Source organism: Oryctolagus cuniculus, chromosome 17 (genome assembly GCF_964237555.1).
Source record: "Oryctolagus cuniculus chromosome 17, mOryCun1.1, whole genome shotgun sequence".
NCBI classification, from domain to species: domain Eukaryota; kingdom Metazoa; phylum Chordata; class Mammalia; order Lagomorpha; family Leporidae; genus Oryctolagus; species Oryctolagus cuniculus.
The window spans coordinates 23048650-23072184 of record NC_091448.1 but is presented as its reverse complement, the minus strand read 5'-3'; the positions used below and the strand labels follow the sequence as shown (position 1 = coordinate 23072184).

Here is a 23535-nt window from a genome sequence, read left to right as displayed (position 1 = left end):
GGATTGGGACCCTGTTGCATTTACCTATGCTTATGAGCCCTAGAAGCCTCCTTCCTCCATTTAATCTTCACAGCTGTGTAAAGCAGGTACTGTTAGCCCATCTTAGCACGAAGGTCTGAGCCGGCTATGTGTGGGGTGTTAGGGGCAGTCTGTGGTGCGGACATGAACTCAGGCAGGCTGACTCCTGAGCTTGTGGGTTTGACCACCTGCAACAAATAGAGACAAAGACCTCAAGTTGAATTTTAACTATCAAACTAATTAAGGTGATTCTGATTTATTTCATGTCTTCCTGTGTTTCCTGAGGACAAGTGGAGTCCAGGCTATTAAGTAATGGCTATTAAAAGAGGATTAAATAAAAAATAAATGAGCATTAAATAAAGGCTACTAGAAAGGTCAGGATGCCAGAAAGAAGTTCCCTCATCCAGTTTCAGGAGGCTCTGCAGTTCTAGGGCTCAAGGAAGTTAAGAGTCACAGACCCAAGCCAGGCTTTTCTCACAAGAAAATGAAATCTTCACAGCTTATTTCCTTTAATTACATCATAAAACAAAATTAGAACATACAGGAAACAATAATAGTTACATAACAATTTATATATTTATATATAAAAACATTTTTTATTTTTAGTCCAAAGATTTTAAAGCAAAAGGAATCCTCTACTGCCACTCTGGATTTTATTCATTTGATTAACCCCCTCCCCTCATCCCCAGGTGCAGGACTGGGCTGGAACACAGTCGCTTGGACAGCTAATGGAACCCTGTGTTAAGTCGCCACAATGGCCGCTGTGGGCCCCAGGGGCTGGCTCGGCATCTGAAGAGAGCAGCCAGCAGCAGTCCCGCACACCGCGGCACTCCAGGGAAGGCTGAACGTCCACTCCCTTCGGGGGGGAGGAGTACAGGGACCAGAGCCTGGTTTGGAGAAGAATGTCTCCAGCAGCACCACCCCTCCACCTTTGCAGACCCCAGCAGAGTCTGACAGGCTGGGGCAGTCCTCACAGTTCTGAGCTCTGCACAGGCCTTGGTACTCAGGTCTGCGCTCTCAGGGTCACTGGGAAGGGGACAAAGGTGAGCAGAGCAGCTGGGAGACACGCGCAGCAGCGATTCTACCTGGACAAACTCCTGGAAAGAACAGAAAGGAGGCCAGAGTGGGAAGCATCTGAAGGCCAAGTCAGAAAACAAGAACGGAGAAAGGCAGAACTGAGAAGGCCTCTCTCCCCTACAGTAACCTTAGGAGTGGGCAGTGGCAGATCTCAGGGGCCAGCTCCGAGGGCTACAGCTTGGTGAGAAAGGACAAGGGTAGCTTCTGGTGAGCCCGTTCCATGGATCTCATGTACTTGCCAACAGGCTCGGGAAGTTAGAAGTTAGTGTGTCATTTGGTGGTAGGGTGAGGAGGGCAGTAAGAGAAGACAGCACAGGCTCACCCCTTCCTGCATTTAATAGAAATTAACAGTCATCAAAGGAGTACAGAATAGAAATTACTCTTAAGGAAAAGAAAAAACTGATGTAAACCCAGGACAGTAGCAGCAAAAGTTTCACTTATTAAAGAACTATTATATAGCACTAGGAAAGAAAATCACTTTGCTTTACGGGGAAAAAGGTAAAGGAATTCATCAAACCATGCCAGTTAGACTTCTTTTTCCCAAGTTCCGATTTTCTAAGACTTTAGGTTCTCATTCTTCAGTGCCATATTACAAGTAGAGAAAGTAGAATAATGACTTCAGGGGATGAGAAGGGCCAGGCTAAGGAAGAAACACACGTGTGAGCGGCAGTGCAGCACAGCTTTGAATTAAGGAGGAGACAATGACAGGAGCAACCGGGCGAGACAGCTATTTTCCTCTCACTTTAGCAAAAAAGACATCAGTCCAGAGATTCCCCTGATTCTTGGGGCAGTGGCAGAACAGCACAGGTGCATGTCTGGGTGCCTCACATCTCCCATCTCTTCCTAGGGTGTGGATTCTCATTTATTGCCCACCTGCTCTTGCCATGGTACCAAAACCATGCCCCAAGCAGCTGGTAGGCAGTGGTTTGGTCAGTGGTGCCAATCCCCTCTGGCTGGCCCTGGTTAGGTGTGTGGAAAAGATAACCTCCAAAGGCATGGAGTTCATCAGAAGTCAATGTACCCACGTCTAAGGCAGCAGTTGCTACATGTCCAGGACAGATGCTGTTCCTGATACAAAGTACCCCAGTTCCAGAACCAATTCCCCTTTACTTTGAACTTCATCTCCCCTCTCCCCATGCCAAGTCTTCAAAATAAGACACTAAAAAACATGCAAAATACAAAGGCCACTGATTTGGTTCTGCTGGCTCACAGCTCTCCCTCGCAGGGCAATAAACCCCTCTGGCTGAGGAAGCGCTGAGACTCAACACCTGCACAGTGAGCTCTCCAAGGGCTTGCTCAAAAAAGCACAAGGCAGAGACCAAACACGTGCGTATCCGCAAGGACTGTCAGCACTCACGTGGGCTTGTCCAGCACTTTTTTCTGCTTAAATTAAATGTAAGTCTCGTGGGTGCCAGATTCACTCAGACTCAGCTGAGTTGTGTACTAACTTTCTTATGGGTCAAAGGCTTCTGGGACTGACATGCTTAAGAATGAAATGGTCTTATACAGCTTCCTGTACCTTCCAATCTTACAATTAAAACTTACGACAAAAATAAAGGTGAGATGGGGCTGGGATTCTTGATTTCCCCTCACCCTCCTAATGCATTAGAATTCTTTGGTTAAAATCATTGTAAAGGGAGAAGGGGCTTTTTCTTAAGACCTTCAACCAAACAACATACACCTTTTTGCAAACCAGGCTTGGCCTGGGTTTGAGGTGGCTGGAGATTGTAGAACTGGTGGACAGAGGAGGCAATCTTTTTGTAAAATGTTCCAGAGTTCAGAATATACCAATTAAAGAGCTTGTCAGCCAAGAAGTTCCATAGGGACAGTACCCTGCCCTTGAATCACTCACACAGGAGAGGAAAGGCAGAATAAACCAACTGTCTTTAAATCCTTCCTCTGGTGGCAACTGCACGAGCAGTCTGACTTCAGGTACAATACACATTCAAGGGCCAAGGGGCAACCATGAGCCACGAGGGCTCCTCTTCTTCATTAACACAGTCACCTGAGGATCTGCTGCTCAACAGGCAGGCAGGAAACCGCCCTCTTCTTCCAGCGACACCCACACTTCCTAACAGCTTCAAACCAAGGCAGGTCCCAGCGCATGCTTCGTTTAGTCTCCCATAGCATTAGTGGACTAGCAACACTACGCGTTTGATAAGGCAACTGGAAGAAATGAAAGAGCCTGGCTCTCGCCTGATCACTGTAGCATTATGGTTATACTGCACTATTCAAATAATCTGGAAAGCCCCAAATAAAGCATTATAAAATTATTTACCAGGTTCCTTCAGGATATGTGAAATTTTTGTCTTATATGTTTGCTATATCAACTTACTGGCTGTGGAAATCAGACAGGAAAGGTACAAAATCCACTTAAGGACAAGCTTTACATCCAGTAAAGGAGGGAGCAGAACAAGAAAACATTTCTTTTACAAAGCACAATGTGCTTTAAATATACCCAATACTGGAAAAAAAGCTGAAGCAGGAACCCCTTCTCCAATAGTTTGATTTTATACTTAATTCAAATTTAGTAAGCAAATATCAGAAACCATCCAGTGAAAAATGATCCAAGCCACCTGACACTTAAACAATTCAAGGCTGCCTATAAAGTTTGCTTTGATGGGGACAAGGGCCCAAAGAGAAAGCTAGACTGGAAAAATCTGAGACGCAAATCAGCAGCTTTAACTGGAGTGAGCTGGCAGCTTTAAACAGAGGGCCAGGATGGTACAGGAAGGAAATGGTGGAAATCCGCAGGGGAAAAAGCTGAGTCACCTCCATGGGGCCAACGAGGAGGATGCAGAAGATACCAGGAAGCATGCTGGAAAGTATGATGCATGAGCGCAGGGGAAGTGTTGCTCAGGCAAGATTTGATCTGGATGTTCAAGAACTTTCTCCACTCTTAATTACTCCTGGTCACCTGCAGGTTTATGGCAAAGCTCTGAGGGTCCCGTCTTACGTCTTACTTACTGCAACTCTCTCCTCTCTGTTCAGTTTTTTCTTTTCATTATAAAAGGTACATTATGGACTGGCTATGGTATTAGACAAATGGACCAATAAGCTTTTCCTAAAGAGAACTTTTCCTGCATTAATAAGCCTTAATGAATTTTCAAAAGTGTACCAGCTGTTGAGACAGGAAGCATCCTATGTCAGGATCCTGGCCAGAACTTACCATATTCTGTGTTCTCAGACTCCTAGCATATTCATCATCTGGTGTAGTCTGAAGATCAGCACAAAAATACATTTTCTTCCAAATATGATGGGCCTGAAGTTTTTTTGTGAGAAACAAACAAGGCTCTTGATCACAGACAAGCCAGTGCTGCATAGCGCTGGAACTTGTTTTTTCTCACTTGAATCTGTTCTTAGCCCAGACAGGTGGGGATTGATTTGCCTTAACAGCAGGGATCACCAGGGCCAGTCCACATGGACCTGTATGTGGGGACGCCCTTCAAGGAGAGAAACATTCAAGACTTTTCAAGTACTGGCATAGAAGGTCCTTTAAGTTTATCCTTTAAGTAAGGAACTACCTTAATAACCTCAACTTAAGCAATTCAAATCCATACTCACTAGTCAAAGTTTTATGGTAAGTTTTTGCTGGCACTAAAAAAAATTAAAAACTTTATAGAGCAGATGGCCTCTAAGTATTTCTTTTACCTTTGCTTGAATGAGTGAATGGGCATCTGAATATTAGCAGATCACATTGGGAAGTGTGTGTGTGTGTGTGTGTGCGTGCATACACATGTGTGCATGCATACACATATGTATCTGTATGTGTGGATACAGCCAAATGTGAGTCTTAAGTATATTCCTTTCAAGGTAAATTGTCAGTTTTTAAAGGAGAAAAATAAAGGATGATTTAAAATAAATTTCATATGCTAACGATGGCTAGTACAAACTTCTAGGACCTTTTCAACTGACTGCTTTAGAAATCAATGGAGAAATCAATCAGACTTCATTTTCCATATGCTGGTAAAACCAGCACCTGCACATGAAAACAAGCCCTTTCACAGTCTGGGTCACGCAGAAGATGTTCCTGGATAACGGCAGGCTGCACAACAAAGTCCTAAGACGGTGCCCTCCCCCATCACCCTATTAAAAACCTCACAAGTTTCCAACCATGGGATTTAGAAATTTGTGCTTTAGAAACAGATTTCCCTTCTCCTCTATGATTTGTTTATTTAGGCAAGGAGGGCTGAGTCTTGGACTCTGAGCACTAGGCACTGGACCTCTTCCTTGAGCTCTGCTGCCAGGTACTCACGCTGAATGTGGACACTGGACCCTCTGCTTCTTGCCCCAGTTCTTTTTTGGCTGCCCCAATGCCTGTAGCTGGCTACTCTCATATTCCACTGAGGGGTAGTCTGAAGTAGCAGAGTGACATGGTTGACAGGTCCTGGTTCTCTGAGGACCAACACTGGATAAGATACAGTTAACACTGACATACAGTGACCAGCTATTTATAGGGTCATTCTTGTATCCCTGGCAGGCTGAAATGGGGGAACAAAAAGAGAAACCAAGTGGCCCCTCTTGCAGCATTCCTGCTAAGGCAAGTTCAGAGAAACCACTCATCACACCAAGTTCCAGGAACATATGATAATGTTAATCATCAGTATCTCATCTCAGCTGGTGAGGACTTTCAGGCTCAGTTTTGGTGTCTGTCATATCACTCTCCACTAACAATGCATTTCTCTAAGTCGGTGGATATGATACAAGGAAAAATGTGCAAGGGGGAGTACTGGACAAATCATGCAAATTTTCATTTGTCATAAGATATAATAGAAATCAAAATGCAAATGTTTGTTTTTATCAAGATAGTGTTTCTCATTTTTTTCTCATAACTTTTTCTTTGCTTTTTTAATAGTTTCCTTTCAAATTGTCAAAGATTCAGGCAGGGTCCCCCAATGGTAAAATTTAGAATTAAAAAAATATTTATTGATAATGTCTTTTAAAAATGTTTGGTAACCCCAACTAATCATCCAAAATGCAAACTGTAAACACAACAGAGTAATAACTGAGTGTGAGTAAGGAGACTATGAATAGGTGACAGATTGAGCAAGAGTGCGGGCGGGAGCAACAGAGAATGGAAGACAGGTGCACAAGTATGCTACAGACATTGACAACTGAGTGAATAAGTAATCACATTCAGACCACAGTGATTCCAATGTAACTATTTAGGAAACCTCTGGGCCAAATACTAAAACACAAGAGGAATGGACGTGCCTTCTTTGTGAGCATGCTCAGCATGTTGGCATGGAAACAAGGAAGCACAGAAGCTCTGTGGTCATCTCACAAAGGATGGCTACCATATCTAAGATGCAAAGAAATTTTCTTTCTGGTCCCTGGACACATCATATATTATTTTTCCATGCTTTCCTTGACCCCGGAGGACTGCAGTTGCTGTTCCAAAAATCCCCAAAGAAACCTTTTAACAAAGTAAAGAAACCACAGTAGCAGTAACACTGGGTTTGCTGGAATGCTCCCTCCCTCTACCTTGGCCTATAATTTTCTTCTGGGCACGTCCAATCGGAATGGTTAAGTTTTACCAATCCACTTGATAAAGCCAGCACGAACATCAGTCCCATAGTCACAGAGCTAGAGTGGATGGGGTGAGGGTGTGTATGCATACGTTTGTGTGGCTCTGAGGGTCTGGACACTACCCTCCCTCACTTTGAAATCCTTGCCCCAAACACTGGGGTCGCTTCCACTGGAGAGACTCCACCGTACTCTAGAAGTGTCATTAAATACTCAGTTCAGCAAGGTTGACCACCTCCATTGTCATAGGATGATGCAGCATCTGCAGAAGCGCTGTCTGCTGCCCCCTACTGATGGGGGTGGAGTGACAGGTGCGAAGTAGGCGTGGACTTTAATATTGGGTAAATGGGTCTGAAACAAGACAGAAACATTACTAAGAGAGTGGACTCAAACAGAAAGAGCAATGCTGCTTCTCAGAAAAACCATCAAGGAGCTAAATGGACATGAGAGCAGAGCAGAGGCTGAGTACTGTTTAGGATGTTTAGAGGCTTGGGTACAACTTTGTTCTAGCCTAGGTTATTGTAAGTGATAAAATTAATTCCTCTAACTTTGGTACCTGTTTTCATAATTAAAAAAAACTAGGCTGGGGCCGGCGTCATGGTGCAGTAGGTTAATCCTCCGCCTGTGGTGCCAGAATCCTACATGGGCGCCAGTTCTAGTTCCGGCTGCCCTTCTTCCAATCTAGCTCTCTACTGTGGCCTGGGAAAGCAGTAGAAGATGGCCCAAATGCTTGGGTTCCTGCACCTGCACGGGAGCCCTGGAAGAAGTGCCTGGCTCCTGGCTTCGGGTCAGTACAGCTCTGACCGTTGCGGCCATTTGGGGAGTGAGCCAACGGAAGGAAGACCTTTCTCTCTGTCTCTCCCTCTCACTGTCTGTAACTCTACCTCTCAAATAAATAAATTTAAAAATTTTTTTTAAAAAGCTAGTGTAAAATGTCATATTAATTTATCTAGTCCTAAAGGGATTCCCAGTTGTATTTTCATAGTATGAAGAAGCTATGCAAGTTAAAATAATAATTTTTCCAAGTTATAGTAAATAATTTTTTACTGATACTAAAAAAACCCCTTCATTTCCTCTTTAAACAATACACATCTAACCTTTACTCCTATTTCTGAATACTACTATGCTAAAGGTGATACTACTTCAGTGAGAGGAGTAGAAAGATGGTCACGAGGGGATCCTGCTCTTAGGGAGGCTGTAGTACAGACATGCGCATAAATAGCTAAATTAAAGCAGAGAACTGCTCAGTGGCTTGAAGAACAGAAACAGACGCAGAGGTGGAGGGGACTCCTGGCAGCCGGCAGGTGCAGGAGCCCGGGTAGAAGCTGGCTCTGGGACAGGATCTGGCTGACCTGGGGCTTTTCTTTCCTTTTGGTATAGAAGTAAAAGGGGGTTTGTCCTGGGTTTCAGCACCAAACCAAACCAAACAAAACAAAAACAACAAAAAAGAAGTAAAAGCGCTGTGAGGCCACCCTCTTTGCAGGTATGCTCTCAGCCCTCTGCTTGTATGTCTGAAGGGGGAGGAGGAACTGAGGCCAACTGGAACTCCAGGTGAAGCTTAGTGCTCCTTTCTTGGCTCACATCCCTGTGGCTGACATGCATTTTTCGTAGGTTGGCGGGAAGGGCCTGCCTACACAGTGCCTTTCCTGTAGCAGGTCTGAAGCTGCTTCAGTCAAGATCCACTGAGCTGCATACTACAGCATACAGAAGCACCCAGCTTTTTTAGTTTCTTTGCTGGCAATCTATCTTCTGGTCATTTGGCTGTACAGGGGTTAATTATAGAGGATGGGGCCAAAAGAAAAGGTAAAAATCTATTTGATTCATCTGTAGTCTTAAACAAGAACCTCCAGGAAGAGGGTTTTATGTAAAAAGGAAATACAAATTAAATTTTGAAATACCATTTAACTGAATATTTTGTTATTCCTTTCTTTCCTTAGAAACAAAATCTGGAATGCGTGGGTTTTTGTTGTTGTATTGACTCTGGGGATGTTAGAAACCCTGGACACTACTGGAGAAGCTCTGCTGGGAGAAGACCTACTTTTCTTTCCTTTAGTGGGTGCTTTCCAACTAAATTTCCATCTGCAATGACAGATAAAAACTATCTACCCTTTGATTTCCGCTCCCTCTTCTTCTCCTTGCTAAATGTCCAAGTAAATATTAAAAAAAAAAAATCACAGGAATCTAAATCTGAAAATAAAAAAAGAAAAAGAAAGGGTGCTGAGAACACCAGAGCCGGAGGGTGATGGGCCGTCTTTACCCTGAGTCTCTTGATTCCAGCCCGAGAGATCTGCTGGCAGTCATAGAGTTCTATCCGTTCAAGGCTGTGACAGCTCTTCAAGTGCTCCAGGGATGCATCTGTGATTAGCGGGCAGTTGTCCAGCTCAATCACCTCCAGCTGGTCATGGGCACAGGCCCCATTCCCCAGGTGACGGATTCCATCATCTGTGATCAGCTCACAGTGAGACAGACTCTGTAGCCAAACAGAACAAGGAAAGACGTTGAAATGTCTTTTGGCACTCCTCTAGCTAGGGTCTCTGGTGTGATTTTAATGAACACAGAGCTGTTACTAGATCCACATGGTGAAACGAAGAAAGCAAATCAGAGTTGCTGGATTCTGCTTTTGGCAATCAACAACTCATGTTTCTGTGCGTGATTCTAAATACAGTTTGTGAATGCATGAAATGACTAGTTCACAGATAAGACAGCTATGAAAATTATGCCCTCCCCAAATTAATACTTTTCTTCTCTGCAAGGACGAGTCAGGATCAAGCTTTTTACAGAAACAAATTTCCTGGCATTTTGGGAGCAGGTGCTGAGTCTTGTGGTCAAGATGCCTGCACATCCTATTCCACACTGAGTGCCTAGGCGTGACTCCTGGCTCTGGCTCCTCACTCCAGCTTTGCAACACTGCAGACCCTGGAAGGCTCATGTAACTGGGTTCCTGCCACCCATCTAGGAGACATGGACTGTGATTCTGTCTACTGGCTCCAGCCTAGATCACAGCCTGGCCATGGTGGATATTTGGGGAGTCAAACAGCAGATGGGAGCTCACATGTGTTGTCTATATCTACCTCTGAAATAAATAATGTGAAAAAAAATTTTCTGGAATTTTAACTAAATATTGGTTATACGGTACAGGGGCAGGCCCTAACAATTAACTGAAGATGATTTTTATGGATATCATGTGTGAACACCTCTTCAACAATGTTCCTTAAAGCCCTAGTTCTGGGAAACTCAGAATCCTTGACCCCATTTTGGACAGTGCCACGTCACCACACACACTGAAAATGAGCCTGGATACAGAACAGCCAGCTAGCATTCCTTCCTATAGCATCACTGAGGGTCGCACAAAGAACTCCCCCAGGAAGGTCTTGTCCAGTTCTGTTCTGTAAGAACATTTCGGGGAAGGCACTATGGCTCAGAGGACTAAGCTGCTGCTTGGGATGCCGGCATCCTGTATCAGAATGCTGGTTGAGTCTTGGCTACTCCTCCAATCCAGCTCCCTGCTAATAATGTGCCTGGTAAAGGAGTGGATGATGGTTTAAGTACCTGAGTTCCTGCCACCCACATGGAAGACTTGGATGGAGTTCCTGTCTTCTGGCTTTAAGCCTGGCCCAGCCCTGACTGTTGTAGCCATTTGGAGAGGAACCAGCAGATAGAAAATCTTTCTCTCCAAGCCTTTCAAATAAATAAATAAATCTTAAAAAAAGAAAAAGAATACTGAGTCCCAAGATGAAGCACATTGTATTTTGGGCCATCTCACCCCCTGGATCTCTGACAATTTAACACCATTCAGGTTGGAACATAATCCACCTGGGAAAGAGAACTCTCCACATCACCTTACAACCTCTAGGCATAGATACTTCCTCCCGGTTTCCCTCTTCACTCAGGTCCTTCCTTGGCCCTTTATCAGCTGGCAATTTGGAGATGCATCCTTTTCAAAAATGGTAGCCAGACAAGAGGAAAAGTAAGAGTGGGGTTCCTTTTTCAACTGGAACTGTAGCATTGGGTTTTGATTGAATCCAATAAACATCAAACTCTGAAAGTCAAACTCACCAATACTTGAAGTCGAGGACAGTGTATGGAAAGTTGGATTAATGTGCTATCTGTTATCTGAAAGAAACCATAAGTTTACTTTAGGTTTAATTCCAAATAAAATCATGGGCCATACCTCACTGTTGACTACACTTTTAGTCTAGACATTCTGATAATCTATATTATCCAATAACAGAATCTTAAAAGTTTAAATATCAAGTGCTATCTGAATCTGTTCTAAAAGAACCCACCAGGCTGGGTTTGACCACAGACGGTCATCTCTAGTCTTTGTCTTTGAACAACTTTGTCCAAAATTCTGTTTTGTTTTTTAAATAAATAAGAATCTTTCCCCTTGGAACTTCCATCCACTGGATGGGATTTAGCCCTACCTTCTTAGAACCATCACAGAAAAGGATCAGAAGACAGAGCTCCATGAAAAAAAAAAAAAAAAAAACTAATGTCAAATTGTCTATGAATTTTTAGACATTTGGCCCAATTTTTAGAAGGCATGACCCAACTCAGGACTGATGCCTTTGGGGCTGGTATCTTCCCAAGGTTGGTAGACAGGCTGCTGGAGTCTGGGCTCCGTTATGATCCCTGCGGGATCAGCCTTTCAGTTATCTGAGTGAAAGCACACAGTGCTTCTTTTCAAACTCCTCTCCATCCGAGACGCTCACGATTTTTACTACACTCTGCTTCAGAGGGGCTGAGAAATGGCAGAGGGAGGGAGTGGAGTGCCAGGCATGCCCATTCCAGATCAACACTGGAAAGACACAGGAGACATTCAGGCATGAGTAAGATAAAACTCATGTGAACAAGTTTTATTTTAGTAGGAATTAACAGCTGTTAAGTAGTGTCTGGATAGTAAGAAATTTAAAAAGATGCTCTTTACGGTTATAAGTATCTTCTCTATTTTTACTATTAAAAAATTCATTGCTCTATCTTCTTTTTTGGAGTTCCCCTTTCAAAATTTCTCCTCAGTCAATTAATAATCCCAAAGCTCTTCAACTGGTAAGAAAATAAATTGTTCATAAGGAAGTCAGTGGGTTAGAGTACAATACAGTCAGGTTTCCAGGGTCCCATAAAGCTAAAAAATGATAGGGCTATAGATAAGTGTGGCGGGGCTTGAAGTGTTCTTTCATGATCTCTCTGAAGGCAGATTCATGGTCTGAAGCTTGGGTGACCTTCATCTCTACGGGTAACTGAACTGATGGTGTGTATTTTCACAGTTCTTCAGTACATGCACCTCTGGTATGCCTGGAAGACCTCACTAAATGGAGAATCAGCAGTGCTGCCAGGCACTAGCATCCTCTTATAGGGTAGGAAAGTGAAATTCTGAAGTGCATGTATTATGTAACTTTCAACTATACTACATTTGTGAATAAAAATCTACAATCTTGGGGCCGGTGCTGTGGCGTAGCAGGTAAGGCTGCCGCCTGCAGTGCTGGCATCCTATAAGGGCTCCGGTTCAAGTCCTGGCTGCTCCACTTCCAATCCAGCTCTCTGCTATGGCCTGGGAAAGCAGTAGAAGATGGCCCAAGTCCTTGGGCGCCTGCACCCACGTGGGAGACCCGGAAGAAGCTCCTGCTGCTGCGGCCAACTAGCGAGTGAACTAGCGGATGGGAGACCTCTCTCTCTCTCTCTCTGCCTCTCTTTCTCTCTCTGTATAATTCTGCCTTTCAAATAAATAAATAAATCTTTAAAAAAAAATCTACAATCTTACCTGAACACACTCTTCCAGGTCCATCTTTTCAAGTTCATGACAATTCTACAAAGACATTACAAACATTATGCAATAAACATTTAAAACATGAGAAAACTTCAGAGCCAGAAAAAATGAGGTAATATTAAATATACTGAGGAGATTTTAGTGTTTCAGAGCTGGTGTCATTCTCAAGTCACCTTCTATCTTTTGCCACTAATTTCTCATTTTAGAAGAATTTGATTACAGTGAAATTTCTCAATTATTCCATATTTAAAGTCCATAAATTCCTAAGAACAAGGGACTAAGTTTTCTAAACATTAATACTGGGCTAATCAGAGGTCTTTTCAATCATGAATAATTTAATGAAAACTGTTTCTTTGGAAGAAAGGCAAGCAAGCTTTTTGTCCTCCTTCAGTTATGCCACGTGCCTTGACCCAATTAGTACTCTAGCAACCTGCCTGAAAGCAAATGACCCTCCTAAAGTCACTGCAGTTTTGAACAGTATTATCACATAGTGATTTATAAAATCATTCCAAGCGTTAAAATCTTCAGGAGAATACAGAAAATCTCTTAAACCTCTCTGTTTAGAAACCAGATTCACCTGTTTCTTTCCACAGTACTTTCATCTACCAGCTACATGCCATATAAACAAGTTACGTTTCTTTTACAAAGCACAAGGAAGTCTCTACTTAGCTGAACTTTCAGTCAAGGTGCCTGTTTTGGAAAGGTTAACTTAGTATTTTAATGAAGTTGCAGAAAATCAAAGAATCAGGAGTGACCATCAGATTCTGCAGTGCATGCCTGCATTTCCAGAACAGTTGTGTTCTTACCAGTGTCAGCACCTCTGTGGCTGCATATGAGAACGTGCAGAACACCAGCCACAGAGCACCTCCCAGATTCTACTGGCACCTTCATTTCTCCTGCTGCTCAGTCTTCCGAAATAAAAGTTCCAAACAAAACCTATGGAACCCATGAAACTTGAAAAAAAAATACTTACTCTAGCCAGAGTGGTGAAGCCCACATCTGTTAATTGTGAACATCTTGCCACTTCTAATATTCTGTTAAGAAAAAAACAAAGTGAAATTCAAGTGCATGGTCCCTGAAAACTGTGTTTATTAAAACAGCAAGAATTTAAGAAAAGAATCTCCTGTTCTCTAAGGACTTTGTAATACAGAGCGACAGCAACAGCTTCAAGCAAGTCTGCATGTAGATCTTGCCATTCATTTTCATGGAGTTATCATAAAGTGGTCCTGCAAATACCACACTTCAGGGTGATGTAATCAGAGAACACAGAAGAATAAAACTGAAGTTTGTAGTTAAAGCCCAAATGCATGAAATGCATTAAAAGCCTTCTTTGATGGCATACTGCTTACCCCCAGAGGGCAGCCTGCTCCTAGAAAACAAAGGAAATTGAGATAAATGCTCTGTTTAGGTTAATCTGTTGCTGAAGTAAATTATTTTCTTTCCTTATTTTACAAGTAGGTTCACTCAGATTTAGATATCTTCTTAGCAATGTGATGAAGGGAATGCTAATTACAGGCCTGTCCCAAATATGAAATTTCACACTTAGGAAAGCTTCCTGCCTCCTCCCACAGGCTCCCAGGGAGGCCTAGGAGAGGGGCTGAGCTGGCAGTCACTCTCCTATTCAGTAACTGCTACCCACAAATCTAAATGCCAACCAACCATAGGACTGAGAAATCAAAAGTAGTTCCTTTCTGCGAAAAGTCTGGTGACCTCCATACAATAGAAATCAAAAAAACATTTACATGTTTGCTTACCAATTACTTACTGTCAAAGTCGAAAAAAATTACCGCTAACATATAAGAAATCATCATTAACAGAACACCAATTAGAAATCAATGTCTTGGGCCGGCGCCGCGGCTCACTAGGCTAATCCTCCGCCTAGCGGCGCCGGCACACCGGGTTCTAGTCCCGGTTGGGGCGCCGGATTCTGTCCCGGTTGCCCCTCTTCCAGGCCAGCTCTCTGCTGTGGCCAGGGAGTGCAGTGGAGGATGGCCCAGGTGCTTGGGCCCTGCACCCCATGGGAGACCAGGAAAAGCACCTGGCTCCTGGCTCCTGCCATCGGATCAGCGCGGTGCGCCGGCCGCAGCGCGCCGGCCGCGGCGGCCATTGGAGGGTGAACCAACGGCAAAGGAAGACCTTTCTCTCTGTCTCTCTCTCTCTCTAACTGTCCACTCTGCCTGTCAAAAAAATAAAAAAAAAAAAAAAAAAAAAAAAAAGAAATCAATGTCTTAGCTAATGAGAGAGTGTGATCTGATTGAGGCACAACTTTTTTTTTTTTTTTTTTGACAGGCAGAGTGGACAGTGAGAGAGAGAAACAGAGAGAAAGGTCTTCCTTTGCTGTTGGTTCACCCTCCAATGGCCGCCGTGGCCGGCGCATCACGCTGATCTGAAGCCAGGAGCCAGGTGCTTTTCCTGGTCTCCCATGCGGGTGCAGGGCCCAAGGACTTGGGCCATCCTCCACTGCACTTCTGGGCCACAGCAGAGAGCTGACCTGGAAGAGGGGCAACTGGGACAGAATCCGGCGCCCCGACCGGGACTAGAACCCAGTGTGCCAGCGCCGCAAGGCGGAGGATTAGCCTAGTGAGCCACGGCGCCGGCCAAGAGGCACAACTTTTAAGTATCACATCTGAGAGTTTTTCCATTCTAACATACACTGAGCTACACAGGAGGGTGGAGTTGAAGGCCCAGCTTCCAAAGTGACCACCACAGCTGAGGGGACGGTCAAGTAGGGTCAGCAACATTACAGGCAGAACTGTAAATTTCCTGTTAGAGATGCCACCTGCCTTTACCTAGCCAGCTCTCCTCCCAGGCCAGGTAGGTAATGGAAGTCAACAGGGTGCCTTCCCCAAGGAGGTTCACACCTCCCTTAGGATGTACCCTATGAAGAGATAGGTCTGGGCCTCTTAACTTACAAGGCCTAAAGCCCACTTGATTAATTATCAGGCCCCTTCTGTCAGGTTCTATTTGGCTGAGACAGCACTTTTCTTGGGTCCTCTAGTAATGACTCTGCCCTTTGTTCCAGACCCTGTCTAGAACACTTGGGTCTCATTCCTTTGTAATAACAGCCTCTACTCTAACATCAATGGCTCTGCTCCCAACCTGTGTGTACTGATGGTCCTCTCCCCCACATAATGTTGTATGATTATTCAGAATTTCTCTACAGACAAACCCCACTACCTGCAAAAGTTGAGTGGCCCTTCTCCCAGTCTTGGCTGAGATCAGATTTAAACCACATCCATCAAACAATCCTCACAAGGGTCCAGAGACCCCCTCATTTCCTCTCCTCTATGAAATCCTTTCATTACCTGGTTAGTGCCACTCTTAGGATCACTGGTTGCTATTCTCACCCTGACTTGTATACTACAGTGTCTAAGTGTTTACAGCAGGTGATAATGGAATGAACCAAGGCCTTCAGCAACCAAGCAGTCAACCAGATGCTTCTCCATCCATACATGCCTGTCCCTGCGGAGCCCCAAGATACCCACAGTGGGCCCCTGTAGACAACGTCCTCAGTCTGCAGGAAGTAGCCAGACTCATCGTCGCCCCCTTTCCTATCATCAAAAGGTCGGGGTGGTAGCTTTGGGATCCGCATGGAAGGAAGGCCTATACTTCCGGGGAAGTAAAGTCCTTGTCAAGGTCCCCGCGGGTGCCTAAAGGTCAACCAATGAGGATCAGACCTGCCTCAACCTTTAACCCCCATGCCCTGAATCTATAAAAGGAGCCCTCCCAATCTCTGACGTGCGACTTCCCCGGCCCCCACTCTGTTGCTCTGTTGGGACCAGAGAACCTCGCCTGGGAGCGGAACCCCAATAAAAGCCTGTGAATTAATTGATTCGTCTGCCTGGGAAGATTTGTTACGCGCCGGACACCTTGCATTTGGTTCATGCCACCAACTACATTTAATCCACTGAGGTACAAAACAAGACGGTGGGCACCTGAAAGGGTATTGGCTACTTCAAAATTCAAAGTTTCAAATAAATAAATAAATAAATAAAGGTGAAGGAGACTTTTATTCCTTTTCCTTGATTTTCCAGCTAAACAAGAAATGCTTACCTAAGTCGTGGACAGTTCTGACCTAGAGCACTCAGAATGGCATCTGTGATGTTGGAGCAGCCAGAGGCGCAGAGGGACTGTAACTTATGGCACCCTCTGCATATGGTGATGAGACCTTCATCTGTGATTTGCTAAAAAACAAGAGCAAACCAAATAAATTCACAAGTATTAGTAACACAGCAGAAGAAAAAGAAGAAAAAAATGATACCTCTGTGAGTAAGCACCAAAAAGAAATCAAGGCAGGTTTAATATTAATCATATAACAAACCTAAAAGAAAACAAACATACTTTTTCTTTCTTCCAGGTCTTTTTGATTTAATTTGCAAGAGAATCTGTGCTCATTTTTGGTATAAAGGGAAGAAACTGTCATGGGATCCTTTTAGCCTAATGAGACAAGGAATAGCATAGGTGTGTCACAGTGTAGTTTCAATTAAATGATTTTAAAACCTAGAACACGCACTCAAGGATATTATATATTAAAAAAAAAAAAAAAAGAGAGAGAGAGATGTTACACATAAACATCATAATGGTATACAGTATTAACACTTCCAGTTTGTCAGATTCACTAACTTTCTGCAGGTTTAAAATAAAGCTCTCCTGACATTTCTGTTAATCAAGCAGTATTCCCAAGTTGCTAGGACAAATAAAAACACAAACAGAAAATAAGAAGTTTCAATACCATTGCTTAATTCAACACATTTCCATTATTGTGCAACCGAAACAAATACAGCTAAACAATGGAATGCTAAGGGAGATACATGATTTGCCATGAGGATAAAATAATGAGGTATGTGCACAAGTGGCAGTACCTAAAAATGTGCCATACAAATGTGATGTGCCATTACTACTGACAAGGATGGGTGAGATGTATGGAGGAAGTGGGGATCCATAAACAGGCAGATGTAGCAGTCCTATTCCAGTAGTGGAACTGCTACCACACAACCAGAAAGAAGTACTGTAGGGCTGTGCTGTCCTTTCCTTCATGTTTTAAAACCTATTAGGGAGTACTGAGAATATGGACAAAGAAAATCATATTAATAATACTTTAAATCTTAAAAAAAGGGTAAAATTGACTAAGCTTTTGTTTTTAAAACAGGAAAAAAAAGGTAAATGAATCAAGAACATATTTTAGCTCTTTCAATAGTTTTGGGCCAAACATCAAGTCTCATAAATGCTGAGAACCATTTCATCACGTTGCAGGGGGAGCCCTTGAATCAAGACATGGGTGAAGAAAAGCAATAAAACACACACGTGATGGAACTGGTTCATTATGCTTACTAATGGATTCCTGCCTGCTGGAGGACAGATGACATGAAAACAAACCTGCAAATGGTATGTATTTAGCACATGTATACAGACACAGGTCATTTGAAGCTGCCCGAGAATAATTTTTTGGTCACTCCAAAATGATGATTTCATGTTCATAACAGTGATGCTTATTCTCTCAAGGTAAACATTTCTGTCTCATAAATGCAGTTAGGCAAATTCCAGGCATCAACTAAGGCAATCAGAATCATCAGGGAGGATGGTCAGGATTAAAGAGGAAAGTAAAGCATCCTTGTGACTCAGTTTCCCAGCACTTCCTAAGTAGACTGTTATCACTCCTTCCTCAATAGCTGGAAGGACAGACTACACAAAATGTGGCACTTCATGGATCACCTTCAAACTAAACACACACTAGGTGTCAAACAGGTGATCAAACAAGAACGGCAGAGTGTAAAAGTAAAAGGCTTATTAGCCAGAACAAGGAAAATTTCCATTCACTTTTTTCCCTCTACTAGCAGGGGTTTTCACTCCAAGACAACATGCATATGTAATTTTTAAGGTTAAGAAGAAAAAAAAGCTCAAGGTGTACTATCAATGTTCAGCCTTGGTATAGTTTCAGAAAATTATCTGAGTAAAATTCAGGGGTTTTGGGGCAGACACAGAGCTGAAAGACGGAACAAGCTGAAATGTTAAATGCAAACACCACTGGGAAATTATTTCAAGGGTACACATTCTTTGACATCTTTTAGATCAGTGGTTCTCCACAGATGTGACCCACAGGTATATTTCAACAGGTTATAAAGTGCAACTGCAATTTTAAATACTAAACTTTGTGAATATTTTTTAAAAATTAGTTTTCTTAAGTAGATAAAAAAGGTGTGGAGTTACTGTTAGCTCATCTGGAATTCTGCAAAAGCTACCCTCATATCACGGCAAAGCCGTAGGATACTCTCTAAGGAGTATTGTCAAGCATATAGTTATCTGTGTGTCTACTGTGTCACTTAGGTTGTAGTACAAAAACCACTGGCCTTGATGACTGAAACTGTTACTGTAATATCACTAATACAGAAGAGTTGTGGGAATATGCTTACTAAGCAAGTCTGCAAGTTCAAGGTCACCAGTTCAGGGCAGTGTGCACCTATGTACTTCAGAGCTTCATCTTCTAGCTAGAAAGATTTTAAAAAGAGAAAAAGTGATTATAAACTTTGTTTCAAAGGTGAAAGATTTAAGAATGTACACATCCATCAGTACATTCTAAACATAACTAATTAAGTTTCAAAGGAACAACAAAGCAGAAACAATGAACTATGACCACAGAACAGGATTCCTTTAATTAGTAGGATTAGAGGTATTTTTTTTTCTCACCAGTTCTGACCACATCAAGTTTACATGATCACCAAAATGAATGGTTCTTATTATTAGTAGGGTTACTGGTATTTTTATCAGTTCTGACCACATCAAGTTCATACCATCGCCAAATTGAAAAAAAAAAAAAAGAAACATTGCTTACTCTTTATGAATTTTACATTTGATAAACATATCTCACAGTATTTTGCTGTGGGATGATAAAAAATAATTTTTATGTTTCTACTCCCCATAAAGCCTTTTTTTTTTTTTTTGACAGGCAGAGTGGAAAAAGCCTTTTTTTAAAAAAAAAAAAAAAAAGATTTATCTATTTGAAAGGCAGAGTTAGAGGGAGGGAGAGACAGAGAGATCTTCTATCCACTGGTTCATTCCCCAAATGGCTGCAACCACCTGGCTGGGCCAGGATGAAGCCAAAAGTCCAGAGTTTCATCTGGGTCTCCCAGATGGGAGTCAGGAGCCCAAGTACTTGGGCCATCTTCTGATGCTTTCTCAGGCACATCAGCAGGGAGTTGGATCAGAAGTGGAACAGCTGGGAAAGGAACCAGTGTCCATATGGGATGGTGGTATTGTAGTCCATGGCTTAACCTGCTATGCCACAACACTAACCAGCCCTCCCAAAAAAACTTTTTGTAAGTAAAGATTCCAGAGAAGCAGCCAAAAAAGAATCACAGTATTTATTTGCTGCTGAAAGATCAGTGTCATGCTTACAGTGCTGAGAACAGATGGAAGTCACTGATTATAATGATATAGTCACATCAATATTTTTCAGGGTTCCATAAATAACCAGAAACTCAAGCTGTTGTTTTAAGGCAGTCTTACATCTGAAGCTGTTTCAAATAATGGACTCTCTCCCATTAGAAGGAGAGAATAATGGCATTTTAGTGGAATCCAAGGTATCAGCAATTATTAGTAAGAGACAGGTGTTTGATGCAGCAGTTAAGACACCACTTGTGATGCCTGCTTCCTATAATAGCAGTGCCTGGATTTGAGTCTCAGCTCCGCTTCCAATTCCAGCTTACTGCTGAGGGTGCGTGCCGCCTGGGAGGCAGCAGGTGATGGTTCAGGTACTGGGATTCCAGAGACACATGTGAGACCTGAACTGAGTTCTGGGGCTCCTGGCTTTGGCTTGGCCTTGAACTGGCTGTAGCAGGCATTTGGGGAGTGAACCAGTGGATGAATGATCTCTTTCCCTCTTTCAAATAAAAAAGTGAAATAAATAACAATTTTAAAATTAAAACATTACCTTTAAAAAAATAAGAGGCTGACCTCATTTTGTCAGTCACATTTTTTTGTTTAATTTGAGGTGGGGGATGGGGAGAGGGGGAGAGGGAGGGAGGGAGAGAGGGAGAGAGGGGAGAGGGAGAGAAAGAGATAGAGAGAGAGTCAGAGATAGAGTGACAGAGTTAGAGCTCTCACGCACTGGTTCACTTCCCAAAATGTCTGCAGTGGCTGGGGCTGGCTACACTGAAGCTGGGAGCCAGGAAGTCAATCTAGGTCTTCCATGTAGGTGGCAGGAACTTGACTACTTGAGTCATGACTTGCTGCCTGCCAAGGGTATGCGTCGGCAGGAAGCTTGAATTGGAAGTGCAGCCATATGCGACCAGGCACTCCGATGTAGGCGCTCCAAGTGGCAGCTTAACCACAGTGTGAAATGCCCAACCTTAAATTCATTCTTGATTGTATTTTTCAAGATGCTATCTAGCTAATACCTTTTTTCACAATAAAACACTGAGACAGTGAAATGTTTAATGACAATATATGTTGAATTTGTTACATGACTGGCAGGAAATGGTTATTATTAGTATAAAATGCAGGTTGCTGTACCCTTTGCACACCTAAGAAAACTCTAGGTGGTTAAGCAAGTGGAATTTCTAAGACTGCCTTCTTTGCCTATACAGTTCAAAGAACCAGGCAGTGACAATATGGCAGGTTTTCTTTTCTGTACAGAAAAAAAAAAACTGCATGAAAATCCTTGCTTAAGTGTATCTTCAGTATAATCTTATCTCTCTACTTTGCTCTATCCAAATTTATCTTTGGTCAGATATTAATTTTTTTTAAATTCTTTTCTTCTAAAGAAAGCACTTTAATTTTTTGTAAGCATGTTTCTCTGGTCAGTAATACACACAACTAATATATCCTTCAAGACAAACACCTTGGGCTTGCCTATAAAGATCCCATGGTTCCTCTGACTTTCGCAAGCACTATCTGGAATATTACCTGTGTGCAGCCTTTCAAGAATAAGGCCTTGAGGCCCCCACAGCCTCTCACTAGTGCTTGAATGCCATCCTTGGTTACTTGGTCACACCAGGAAATGTTCAACTGCTCCAACAGCGGACATCCCTCACTTAGGATAAAAAATATTAGACATAACACATCAACACATCCAATTCCAAAGGCACTGAAGTTTTATTTTTGGCTACTAAGTCAAGGAACGGATATGCTCCTATTATCTCTCAGAAGAATACACACATTTACTTAACATAGATTTAGAAAGCAGGTATTCCCATAGCCAAAGGGAAAAAAAAAAGGGTGATTTATAAAGTGCTGTGGTGCCCATTTAGGACTCATTAGCAAAGGAAACGGAAATTGGGTGACTTGTTCAAGTATCCGAATAATGAAGAGTTCATTCAAACCCAGACTCTCCATTTAGTAAACCTATTAGGATAAAGCAATAATAACTATTATACTTTTTTTTTAAAAATTACAAAGATATCATGTGTCTCTTATCTGCATTATTTTAAAAGTATTGTTTCTGTAGGCGGAATTTAGGATATCTGGTGTTCAGTCTCTGCCTTTAAAATCCTAGCTTCAGCTATAATCCTTTCTGCTCTCATCAGTTAGTTTCACATTTAGACTATGGTTGAATCTCAAGCTTTCTATGATATTCTTTGGAAAACTTTGTGTACACTGGTTTAAATATTCCTAGCTGCAAAAAAAAGACTCTGAAAACAAAGCCAGACCTAAGATCAAATTCATTCTTCAACATTAATGTCTGACTTCAAAGACGGCTGCTGCTGCGGCCCTTTCTACGCTGTGCTCGCTGCTCTACCGGCACTTATGACGTGGTCAGGTGATACATGCTCGGTAGTTTTTTTTTCTCCCACCTTAAGGGAAGCCACAATATCTTATTCAGTTACATTTCATGGTTGCATCACAGTACCTAGTCTCAACAACTTTTTAGATTTTCCTATCTGTAAAATGTCCTATCTATATCACAGGGCTTTCAAAATAAATGAGGTCACTTATGTGAAAAATCTTATAAGTGATAAATGTTATTTTATTATCCTACATGGTAAACAGTCTTAGATACACATGTGGCCAATGTTCATGTGGAAGGTCTAAAGGAAGACACAGGTTTAGATTACTTATATTCAACTAAAATCTGTTTCTTTTAATAAAATTCTTACTACACATAAATGTAACCATTATATGGGACAATAATCATTTACAAATGGCTGGTTAAAAAATAAATTCCCAAAGAGAATATTTTTTTTCTCCTTTTAAGATAAATCTTCTGTAACATTCTTTAAAAAATATACAAATACAATAATTAACCTTTATTGATTTAGAAAATTCAGGAACTTTAAAACATATATGTATATATACATATATATTTAAACATATCATATATATGTATATACACACACACAAGGTTGAACCACATGAAACGATTATGTTATTTTCAGTGTTTACTTATTTATTTTCACTTATTTGAAGGGCAGAGAGATGTATACAGACAGTGGGAAAGTTTCCATCCACTAGTTCACTTCCCAAATGCCCGTTAACAGCCAGGGCTGGGTTGGTCTGAAACCGGGAGATGGAATTCCATCTGGGTGTCCCATGTGAGTGTCAGGGACCCAAGTATGTGAGCCATTACCTGCTGCCTCCCAAGGTGTGCAATAGCAGGAAGGTAGACTGGAAGTGGAGGTGAAACAAAAACCTAGGCACTCCAGTATGGGATGCGGGCACCCCAAGAGGCAGTTTAACCTGTTGCACCTCAACGCCTGACCCAAAGCTGTTATTTTTATAACACAAGAGCTACTGAGTATCAGTACAACTTCACGTAGCTGGAATTTGGGCAAGTGGCAAAACAAAAAGTCTATTCTGAATTTAAGAATATATCCATAAAACAGTTCATTTCAATTCTAACTATCTACCAGTTATTTTAAAAAAGATTATATTTGTTGTGATTACTAGTAATGCTAACTGTAAGAAATTTACCTTAGTGCTTTTAGAGACATGTTTGTTATTGATGTACAGGAAGCCAAGTCAAGGTGCCTGAGTTTGGAACAGAACTTGCTAAGGCTAGTACATGTACTGAAAAATGGAAAAGGGAGAAAATAATGAATAAACAAGATTAAGAACATATCCTTAGTATATCACACAGCATTTACATTAAACACGTACGTGTATATAAGAACTCTCATACCCTCTCCCTCCCTCCCCCCAAAAGCAGTTATATTCCC

General features: G+C 42.2%; 1 protein-coding gene across 3 annotated transcripts in view; it reads right to left on the bottom strand.

Moving 5' to 3' along the window:
• Positions 1-510: 510 nt before the first annotated feature.
• The window catches only part of FBXL20 (F-box and leucine rich repeat protein 20), a 123356-nt gene continuing 100331 nt past the window's right edge, over positions 511-23535 (bottom strand). For all 3 annotated transcript variants that reach the window (XM_002719337.5, XM_051824905.2, XM_051824904.2), the window contains exons 7-15: positions 23291-23386; positions 21287-21413; positions 18796-18870; positions 16439-16569; positions 13359-13419; positions 12380-12424; positions 10678-10734; positions 8879-9091; positions 511-6972 (exon numbers count right to left, since the gene is read on the bottom strand). In XM_002719337.5, coding sequence (XP_002719383.2) covers positions 6865-6972; positions 8879-9091; positions 10678-10734; positions 12380-12424; positions 13359-13419; positions 16439-16569; positions 18796-18870; positions 21287-21413; positions 23291-23386 — 913 coding nt within the window. In that variant the 3' untranslated portion in view covers positions 511-6864. The remainder of the gene's footprint in view (positions 6973-8878; positions 9092-10677; positions 10735-12379; positions 12425-13358; positions 13420-16438; positions 16570-18795; positions 18871-21286; positions 21414-23290; positions 23387-23535) is intronic.